The 11602-nt window shown below is 42.1% G+C and overlaps 1 protein-coding gene across 1 annotated transcript in view; it reads left to right on the plus strand.

Annotated features, from left to right (window-relative positions):
- The window catches only part of LOC122557447 (transmembrane 9 superfamily member 2-like), a 127607-nt gene extending 116620 nt beyond the window's left edge, over positions 1–10987 (plus strand). The window contains exon 17 of the mRNA XM_043705203.2: positions 9990–10987. Coding sequence (XP_043561138.2) covers positions 9990–10057 — 68 coding nt within the window. The 3' untranslated portion in view covers positions 10058–10987. The remainder of the gene's footprint in view (positions 1–9989) is intronic.
- Positions 10988–11602: the final 615 nt, after the last annotated feature.

The following is an 11602-nucleotide window of genomic DNA, read 5'->3' on the forward strand; positions in this document are numbered from 1 at the left end:
CCAATGCCTGAGGTCTGGCGAGCTGGCGTATAGTTTCCTGTTTTCTGCCTCCTTCCCGTCTTGAACAGGGGTTTTATATTAACCAATTTCAGTCCTCTGGGAACCCCTCACTGTAGTGATTAGTGAACAATCACCAATGCCACCTTCGCAACTCTGGGTTGTAGTCCCCCTGATCCAGGTGATTTATCTGCCTTCAGACTCTTCAGCTTTCCCAGCACCTTCTCCTTAGTAATGGCCTACACACACTAGTGCCCTCTGACCCTCTTGAAGTTCTGGTATGCTGCTGATGTCTTACACTGAAAACTAATGAAAAATATCAAATCGCTCCTTTTTTTTTGTTCTCCATTAATGCTTTCTCAGCTTCACTTTCCAGCAGTTCAATGTCTTCTACTGCCTCTGTAGCTTTAAAAAATGTATCTTGCAATCTTTTACTTTAAGAACTAATTCTAATTTTATCTTGTCATCTCTTATTGCTTTTTTAAGTTGTCCTCTGGTTTTTAAACAGTTCCTAGTCCTCTGGCTTCTCACAAACCTTAACCACTTTGTTTGCTTTTACACTGTCCCTGATGCCACTCATCCTCCCCTCAGTTTGTTTCTTATGTTTAGGATGAATTTCTGCTGTGCCTCCTGAATTATTCCCAGAAACTCCTGCCATTGTTCCATTAGGCCTCCCTTCCATTCGCCTCTGGTCAGCTTCTCCCTCAGTCTTCATTTACGTAGAATCACAAGTAGATGGGGTGGTGAATGAGGCATTCGGTACACTTGCATTCATTGGTCAATGCATTGAGTATAGGAGTCTAAACATCATGTGTACTGGTACAGGGCATTGGTGATGTCACTTTGAATAATATACACTTCTCGTCGCCCTATTGTTAAGAAGGAAATTGTTAAATTGGAAAGAGTGCAGAAAAAAAAATCCCCAGGATGTTACTGGGGCTGGAGGGTTAGAGTTATAAGGGGAGGCTGGATAGGCTGGGACCTTTTTTTTCGTGGAGCATGGGAGGTTGAGGAGTGACCTTATAGAGGTTTATAAAGTCATGAGGGGCAGCGATAAGGTCTTTTCCCAAGGATTGGGAGTATTGGCTTAAGCTAAGAGGGGATAGATTTAAGTTGCCTGAGGGGCAATTTTTTCCACATGGGTTGGTGCAGATATGGAGTGAATTGCCAGAGAGAATTAGATGCAGGTACAGATACAACATTTAAAAGGTATTTAGGCACGCATGTGGAAAGGAGTGGTTTAGAGGGATATGGGCCAAACGCAAATAAATGGGACTAGTTTAGTTTGGGAAATCTGGTTATCATGGATGAGTTGGACTGAAGTGTCTATATCTGTATTTTTGAGTAATAATTGTAATGCCATTACAACTGATTCCAGTTTCTCCCCCTCTAACTGCAGGTGAATTCTGTCATAATGTAGTCATTGCCTGCAAGATGTTCCTTCAGCTCCCTAATCATGGACAAGCAAGCCTGCTGATTATTACTTATTGCCCCCTTTAGCTAAAGAATCCAACTCCTCCATGTTGAATAACACTTTTTCAAGCAGCACTGTGGGGCAAGGACACAGATTATGCCCTGGGTGGGAGATTTCCATGTCCATCACTAGTGGTTCAGCACCAGCACTACTGATCAAACTAGTTGAGTCCTAAAGGACGTTGGTGCATGAGGAAGCATTCTTTCTACCTCTACTTTGTCAATCCCCCATATCTCAACCAGGTCTCCTCTCATTTTACTAAACTCCAGAATTAGGCCTAAAATGCGCAGTGTCTCAAGACAAAGCCCTCATCTCTGAAATCTTTCTCGTGAACCTTCTCTGAAATGTCTCCAGTACAACTACATCCTTCAAGTAAAGGGATCAAAATTATATAGCTTTTTTCAGGTGCGGTCTCCCTTATTCCATGTATAGTTGCAGCAACACTTCCCCTCTTTATATGCATATTCCATTTGCCTCCCTAGTAACCAGCTATACCTGGATACCAGTTTACAGTCTCCTAATGAAACTGTTGTTTGTTGGAAAAACTCATCTGGTTCACAAAAGGCTCTTGGGAAAGGAAATTGCCATCCTTAGCTGGTCTGGTCTATGTGTAACTCCAGATGCATAGCAATGTGGTTGATTCTTAACCATACCTAAGCAGTTTGAGATGGGAACATAGAACATTACAGCTCTTGATGTTGCGCCGCCCTGTCATACTAATCTGAAGCCCATCCCACCTACACTATTCCATGTATGTCCATATGCCTGTCCAATTACTACTTAAATGCACTTAAACTTGGCGAATCTACTACCGTTGCAGGGAAAGCATTCCATACCCTTACGACTCTGAGTAAAGAAACTACCTCTGACGTCTGTCTTATACCTATCTCCCCTCACTTTAAAGTTGTATCTCCTCGTGTTTGCCATTCCCATACTTGGAAATACAAACTGGCTTTGCCAGCAAAACCTACACCCCATGAAGTGAGTTTTTAAAAAATAGACATGAGGAATTTCTGGAGGGTAGTGAATATACAGTTATTTACCACAGATGGCTATCAATATATCCAAGCTGAGATTTTTAACCAATAAAAGAATCAGAGTTGAGTATTGTCAGATCAGCTATAATCTCTGAATTCCAGAACAGACTTGATGGGCTGAATGGCCTACTTCCCCCCCCCCCCCCCCCCCCCCCCCCCCCTCCTTATAGAAGGAAAGGTGCAATTACAGTGTAGCTGACTCTTAACCCTTAACCTCTGGACTACTAAAATGGGCTAGAATTAGGGTGTCAGTCTAGTCAGAGATGCACACATCAATGAATAAAAGTGTAAAAATATCAAAGGAAACATACTGTGGGACAATATTAGTAATAACTAATGCTGGTTGCACAGGCAGGCACACGTGATTGTGATGGAGAGCAGTTGGAGCTCCAGTTTCAGTTACCATGGAAGACTTTAAAATTGGGGTAATGATGGAGCTGGCCCTGCCATACGAAAGCTTGATTTGTAATGTATTTCCTCCTGTTCCCTGTCATTGTTTATTGGTTTGGGATGACTTCCACAGAAGAAATGAAGGTCCGCTCTCTAAGTTTCTAATTGGATAAACCAGTTGTGACAGTTTGAGAAAATACTATTCGTCCTGAGAAATAGTTTGCAATCAGTAGGCTAGTCATGCATCTCTAATCCATGGTACCTTTGACTGTCGTGCTCAGAGGTTTGCCAAATGAGAATGGAACCTTTGAAAAACAAAGCTGCATTGTTCTTTTTGCATTAATATATTAGTGACTGTTGTATCATGGAGAGAACTTCAAAGACATGATATACTAAAAATTAGCTTTTGATTCTGGAACCTGGAAGATTCCTGAAGAAGGGCTAATGCCCGAAACGTCGATTCTCCTGCTCCTTGGATGCTGCCTGACTTGCTGTGTTTTTCCAGCAACACATTTTCAGCTCTGATTAGGGTTGGTCAGCATGACTTTGTGTCTCAAACTTGATTTGAGGTTTTTTTGAGTCTGTGACCAAGAGGATAGATGAAGGCAAAGCAGTACAAGTTGTCTTCATGGACTTTAACAAGGCCTTCAACAAAGTTCCACATGGTAGACTGGTTTGTAAAGTTAGATCATATGGGATCCAGGGAGAGTTAACCAATTGGATGCAATATTGGATTGGTGGTTGGAGGGGGAGGTTTGTTATTTGGACGGAAGCCTGTGACCAGTGGTGTGCTGCAGGAATAGGTGCTTGGTCCTGTGCGTTTTTGTTGTCATATCAACAATTTGGATGAGGATATAGGAAGCATGGTTAGTAAGTCAGCGCATGATACCAAAATTGGTATTGTGGACCATGAAGGTGATTATCTAAGTTTACAATTAAGGTGAGGGGGAACAATTTTAAAAGGGACCTGAAGGGCAACTTTGCTCATGTAGAGGATGTGTTTATGGAATTAACTGTCAGGAAGGGGTAGCGGTGAGTAAAATTACACATTTTAAAAGATCTTTTGACAGGTACATGAATTGGAAACATTTTAGCAGGATATGGGCCAAATGCAGGTCAATGGGACTAGTTCAGTTTGGGAAACCTGGTTGGCATGGATGAGTTGGACCAAAGGGTCTGTTTCTGTACTTTTGACTCTGACTGTATGACAAAGAGGGCTTTGAACCTGGGGTTATGATGAAGCAGCTGGCCCTGCCATCAAATCAGAATCTAATGGCCAGGAGCTGGCAGGGCTTTGAGCAATAGTCACACTGTCTCACGTCAGGACAATGTTACACAGCATTCTGTCTAAGCTGCATGGTTGTGCAGCTAATTGGAAGCTCCAGCCGATGAATTGGCATGAGGGTGCATTGACTTCCAGTTCTGGAAGACACTGCCACATTGGGAGCTTGGTGATCCATTTGTAGTGGCAGGAAAGACTGGAGAGAATGGCATAGCATGCTTGCTTACTGTCCACATCAAACAAAAGGTTGATAAATTATCTGTGACGCTGTCGGTCCTGGAATTCCATTTTTTGAGGTTTCTAGATTTTACCTCAGAACATAGAACACAGAACAGCACAGTACAGGGCCTTCAGCCCACGATGTTGTGCTGAGCATTTATCTTAATCTGAGATCAACCTAACCTAAACACCCCTCAATGTACTGCCGTCCATGTGCTTGTCCAGCTGTCGCTTAAATCTCCCTGACGTCTCTGACCACTGCTGGCAGTGCATTTCATGCACCCACCACACTCTGCGTAAAGAACCTACCTCTGTAATCTCCCCTGTACCTTCCTCCAATCATCATAAAATTCTGACCTTTCGTGACCACCATGTTCCTGACTTCCACCCATATTGACTAAGTAGACAAACCCTCCTCAATAACCCTTGTCTCCAGCTGTGATGCACACTAATTAACAATGCTACTCCCCCTCCTCTTTTTGACAGCTTGACATTTTATAAAATGGTCTCAAACATTACTGCGCAGTACAGGCCCTTTGGCACTCGATGTTGTAATGACCTTTTATCCTACTCTCTGATCAGACTAACCTATCTTCCATGTGCCTATCCAAGAGTCGATTAAATGTTCCTCGTGTGTCTGAGTCTACTATCACTGCTGGCAATGCGTTCCATGCATCCACCACTCTGTGTAAAGAACTTACCTCTGACATGTCCCCTAAACCTTCTTCCATTTAACTTAGTTATGCCCCCTTGTGATAGACGTTTCTGCCCTGGGGAAGAGTTTCTGGCTATCCACTCTGTCTATGCTTTTTCATCAGCTACCTGATGAAGGAGCAATGCTCTGAACGCTATGCTTCCAAATAAACCTTTTGGGATATAACCTGGTTTTGTGATTTTTAACTTTGTCCATCCCAGTACCTCCACATCTCATTATCTCGTACAGCTCTGTCAAGGTGGCCTTTGTGCAAGAGATGGGGGAGATACTAAATGACTATTTTGCATTAGTATTTACTGTGGAAAAGGACATGGAAGATATAGTGTGTAGAGAAATAGATGGTGACATCTTCAAAAATATCTGTGTTACGGTGGAGGACATGCTTGATGTAATGAAACGCATAAAAGTGGATAAATCTCCAGGACCTGATCAGGTGTACCCTAGAACTTTTGTGGGAAGCGAGAGACATGATTGCTGTGCCCCTTGCTGAGATATTTGTATCATCGATAGTCACAGGTGAGATGCTGGAAGACTGGAGGTTGGCTAATGAGGTGTCACTGTTTAAGAAGGGTGGTAAGGACAAGCCAAGGAACTACAGACCAGTGAGCCTGACGGTGGTGGACAAGTTGGAGGGAATCCTGAGGGACAAGATGTACCTGTATTTGGAAAAGCAAGGACTGATTAGGGATCGTCAACATGGCTTTGTGTGTGGGCAATCATGTCTCTCAAACCTGATTTGAGTTTTTTGAGGAAGTAAAAAAGAGGATTGATGTGGGCAGAGCGGTAGACGTGATCTATATGGATTTCAGTAAGGTGTTCGACAAGATTCCCCATGGGAGACTGGTTAGCAAGATTAATCTTTATGGAATACAGGGAGGACTAGCCATTTGGATACAGAACTGGCTCGAGGGTAGAAGACAGGGTGATGGTGGTGGTGAAGGGTTGTTTTTCAGACTGGAGGCCTGTGACCACTGGTGTACCACAAGGGTTGGTGCTGGGTCTGCTACTTTTTTGTCATTTATATAAATGATTTGGATGTGAGCTTGAGGTATAGTTAGTAAGTTTGCAGATGATGCCAAAATTGGAGGTGTAGTGGACAGCGAAGAGGGTTACCTCCGATTACAACAGGATCTGGACCAGATGGGCCAATGGGTTGACAAATGGCAGATGGAGTTTAATTCGGATAAATGTGAGGTGCTGCATTTTGGGAAAGCAAATCTTAGCAGGACTTATACACTTAATGGTAAGGTCCTAGGGAGTGTTGCTGAACAAAGAGACCTTGGAGTGCAGGTTCATAGCTCCTTGAAAGTGAAGTCGCAGTTAGTTAGGATAGTGAAGAAGGCATTTGGTATGCTTTCGTTTATTGGTCAGAGTATTGAGTACAGGAGTTGCGATTTCACGTTGCAGCTGTACAGGACATTGGTTAGGTCATTTTTGGCATGTTGTGTGCATTTCTGGTCTCCTTCCTATTGGAAGGATGTTGTGAAACTTGAAAGGGTTCAGGAGAGATTTAAAAGGATGTTGCTCGGGTTGGATCATTTAAGCTATAGGAAGAGGTTGAATAGGCTGGGGCTGTTTTCCCTGGAGCATCAGGACTCCAGAACTAGAGGGCACAGGTTTAGGGTGAGAGGCGAAAGATATAAAAGAGACCTAAGGGGCAACGTTTTCATGCAGAGGGTGGTACATATATGGAATAAGCTGCCAGAGGAAGTGGTGGGGGCTGGTACAATTGCAACATTTAAAAGGCGTCTGGATGGGTATATGAATAGGAAGGGTTTGGCGGGATATGGGCTGGGTGCTGGCAGGTGAGACTAAATTGGGTTGGGATATCTGGTTGGCATAAACGAGTTGGACTGAGTTGGTTTGTTTTCGTGTTGTACATCTCTATGACTCTGTCATCCTCCTTCGCTCCAATGAGAGAGGTCCGAACTCCCTCAACCTTCCTAAGTCGCGCCCTCCAGTCCAGGCAGCATCCTGGTAAACCTTCTCTGCACTCTTGCTAAAGCTTCCCCATCCTTCCTATAATGAGTCGACCACAACTGAACACAACATTCCAAGTGTGGTCTAACCAGGGCTTTATAGAGCTGCAGCATAACCTTGCAGTTCTTAAATTCAGTTGTCCTGCTAATGAAAACCGACAGGCCATATGCCACCTTAATAGCCCTATCAACTTACATGGCAACTTTGAGGGTTCTATTGAGATGGACCCTCTAGATCCTTCTGTTCCTCTACACTGCCAGGAATCCTGTCTTTACCCTGTATTCTGCATTCAAATTTGAACTTCCAAAGAGAATGACTGCACACTTTTCCAAGTTGACCTCCATCTACCTCGTATCAGCCCAGCTCTGCATCCTGTCAAGGTCCTGTTGCAACCTACAACAGCCCTCCACACTACCCACCACTCCAACCTTCATGTCATTGGCAAATCTACTAACCCACCCTTGCACTTCCTCATCCAAGTCACTTATAGAAATCACAGAGCAGAGGTCCCAGAACCAATCGCTGCAGAATGCTACTGGTCACTGAGCTCCAGGCTGAATACTTTCCATCTACCAATATCCCCTGTCTTTCTACCTTACGCTGATAGACTGGAGCGACTGGGCTTGTATACCCTTGCGTTTAGAAGACTGAGAGGGGATCTGATTGAGACATAAGATTATTAAAGGATTGGACACTCTGGCGGCAGGAAACATGTTTCCGCTGATGGGTGAGTGCCAAACCAGAGGACACAGCTTAAAAATACGGGGTAGACCATTTAGGACAGAGATGAGGAGAAACTCCTTCACCCAGAGAGTGGTGGCTGTGTGGAATGCTCTGTCCCAGAGGGCAGTGGAGGCCCAGTCTCTGGATTCATTTAAGAAAGAGTTGGATAGAGCTCTCAAGGATAGTGGAATCAAGGGTTATGGAGATAAGGTAGGAACAGGATACTGATTAAGGATGATCAGCCATGATCATAATGAATGGTGGTGCAGACTCGAAGGGCAGAATGGCCTACTCCTGCACCTATTGTCTATTGTCTGAGCCAGCCAATTCTGTGTCAAGACAGACAGGTTTCCCTGTATCCCATGCCTTTCTGAATGACGGTACCATGTGGAACCTTATCAAAATGCCTTGCTCAACAGAACATCCACTGCTCTACTTTCGTCAATGTGTTTTGTCACTTCCTCAAAGAATTCAGTAAGATTTGTGAGGCACCCCCACCCCCAAAAAAAGCCATGCTGACCAATTAATCAAACTGTGGTTTTCCGAGTAACCATAATTCTTATCTCTGAGCCCTTTGCAATATGTTCTTTAGGGGAAATTGATTTGAGGGGTACATTAGCTTTGACATTTCAATGAATAACCCAAAGGTATGTGTTCAGATCCAGCCATGACAACTAGGAAATGTAAATTCATTATCAATGTCAGTTATAAAGCCAAGCAATCAGCAGAATATTGGCAGGTGAATTTGTTTAATTCATGTCTTTGAGTGAAGGCTGTTTATCTGTATGTAGTCTGCCTGATGTGTAATTGCAGACCCACAAGTGGCTGACCCAGTCTTTTTCAAAAAGATCACTGTCTGCTATCTTAAAGGTAATTAGGGATAGATAATAAATGTTGACCTGGACACATTTTAAGAATAGATAAATGTAAAGAGGCTTTGATCTGAAATTGTTGAATCTGGAAGGCTGGTCAGTACTAATTGAACTGCACCTTCCAACTCCTGTGATGTTTCTATTCTTCCACCCAAAGCAATAACCTTGCATTTATGTGTTGAACCTTATTTGTAGATTTATTTGGCTATTTTGTAAGTTGATTAATGTCCTCCTGCATTTGTTAGTCTTTCCTCAGTGCTGCTTGCACCCCCTGCAACATTTGGTGTATCCCGCAAACTTAGAAATGTTGTTTTTGATTTCAGAGTTCAAATTGTTAGAGTAAAGTTTGAATTACAGTGGCTCGGAGAAAGTGAGGACTGCAGGTGCTGGAGAGTCAGAGTTGAAAGTTGACATTTTGTCGGCTCTCTTCGGATGCTGCCTGACCTGCTGTGCTTTTCCAGCACCACACTTTTCGACTCCAGTGGTCCCAGCCTGATCCTGGTGGAACATCAATTCCCAACATCTGAATAACTGCACTTTGGTCCCACTCTCTGGTTTCTGCTTGCAACATATTCTGCCTCTTGTCCACTGTCTAAATTCTCTGAGCTCATTCATTATACTGTTCTGGGTCACCTGAAGACCTTGTTTAAAAATCCATCTACTGCATTACCATTGTATATACACTGTAACCTCCTTGTCAGAAAGAAAATCGACAAGTTTGGTGAAGCAAAACTTTCCCTTTTGATATCCATGCTGATCATTCATCATTATCTTTAATTGAAATTACATTCTGCCATCTGACATGTTTGGATGTAAACTTTTGTCACTGAATGTCATTCTGTCCAGCCACCAGAATTGATTCCAGGAACATAACCACAATGTTCTCCAAATCTCTCTCCCTTTCGTTTTCTCTCCTCTTCAAGGATTTTATTCCCATTCTCCTTTGTGATATCCTGTGTTGTATCGCAGGAATGCTTGTAGGTTGCAGTTATGAGGCAATGCATCCTGTTTCATTATTCTTTATCAAGTTTACAGGAGGTAAGTTCCTTGAGCAGAGTTGTAATGAGTGTTAATATTGTTTATACAATGTATTACTTTAGTATTCTTAACTGTATAAATATTTCAATATAATGTCAGTGAATAAATGAGCACAACTTGAGCAGCACCATCCACTGTTGCTGTAACCAGTGAAACCTTTCAAATTGGTGATTACTAGATGATGATGGCATTTTTGTTTATAATACTACCATGTGCAAGTTACATTAATTCTTGGTGCCCTAATTGTTTCTCTTTGTTTCAGGAACTATTGGATTTTTTGCCTGTTTTTGGTTCGTCAACAAGATCTACAGTGTGGTGAAGGTGGATTAATAATGGGCTCCTTGTGGAGCAGACTGATGTGTATTTTCTTTTTCCTTGCATTTAAAATATTTATCACATAGCTTCAATTCCAGAAAATTTTCTAGAGAGCATTATTCACTTTTAATTACAAGTCTAGGGTAATAGCAACAATAAAAATAGTTTAGTTCAGTCACTGTCAATTTGCAATCATGTACTTATGGCTAGAGTAACAGGTCAGGAGCAGCTTGGCTGGTGATTGGAAATTCAGAAGTCTTTAATTGAATGCATCTGCTTTGACCTTTATCATTTTGGTTTTTAGTGCATGTTTGGGCTTGTTCTCTGTCCTTGTGCTGTTCATGGACTGGCCTCACCCAGCAGGAAGGCATGGTGGATATCCAAATGCAGATTTCCAATGGGGTATCACAGGATGCAACACCCATATTTTTGTCCTGCACTTCTTGCAGTTGAGGAATCCTATTGGTAGCACAAGGTCCAGGAATGACCCCTGCTGTGTTTATTCCAAAGATGTCTGTCACTGCTCTAGTGTTTCTCAGTTCCAAAGTTTGCGCTCGAGTAGGTAATTGAATAATTTTATTGAAATTAATTTTGAAGTTCTGCATTTTAAAAACATTGCAATAATATCAGTTAATTGTACATAGACCTGTTGTCTTTTCCTTTCAATGTAAATACAAATGGATTTACATTCGTACTTCCCCTTATATTTAAAATTTGATTTGACCTTATTGCCATTTTCCCAACAGCAAAAAGAGTTTGATCTTTTATCTGTATTTTCATGTACTGTTATTTTGTAAATAGTCCCAAGATCTGTTAATTTGAACGAGGGGTTGTTTGACAGTACGTTAAATAGCAAAGGTTGGTGGCTTTGTTATCTATCCGCAGTGCCTGATTATGTCTTGAAAATATACCAATTTTTGTTCAATAAACCTGAGATGAATCACTTTTTTTTATCCAGTTTTTTTTCTTAAAGCTTCATGGTAAATGTTTCGCATAAATCAATATAATTTGGAATCTGTTTAGGGTGCTTTGATACTTTTAAATGTGGATTAAACACATTAAACATACATCAGTTGTGATAAAGGACATTGCTTACAAAATTCTAAGTGCAATTTTAAAATTTAATGCGAGAATTTAGGCAAAGGTGTACCTGAATGTAGCTTTGCTCACTGAGTTGGAAGATTCTGTTTCAAACATTTTGTCACTATACTAGGTAACATCAGTAAGCCTCTGGATGAGGCACTGGTAGCATGGCCCGCTTTCTGTTTCTATTCAGATATCCTTGGATGGGTGACATCATTTCCCATGGCGACGACATTTCCCATTCTTTTTGTGGTAAATGGGATCCAAGTCAGTGTTGGATTCAATTCACTAGCATCCTTACTTACAGATGTGGAAGGACACCACTTTGACTGGGACAACACATCCATCCCTAGGACAGGACAAACAGACATGCACTAGAATTTCAGTTGGGGTGACATTTTTCTATCAACAAACTCATTGACATGGATCCCATTTACCACCCCTAGGAAAAAGAACAGGAAATGACATCACCATGGG

The sequence above is a fragment of the Chiloscyllium plagiosum genome, unplaced genomic scaffold (assembly GCF_037043375.1).
Source record: "Chiloscyllium plagiosum isolate Xiang-an unplaced genomic scaffold, Cpla_swu_hap1 HiC_scaffold_11, whole genome shotgun sequence".
Classification (NCBI taxonomy): Eukaryota; Metazoa; Chordata; class Chondrichthyes; order Orectolobiformes; family Hemiscylliidae; genus Chiloscyllium; species Chiloscyllium plagiosum.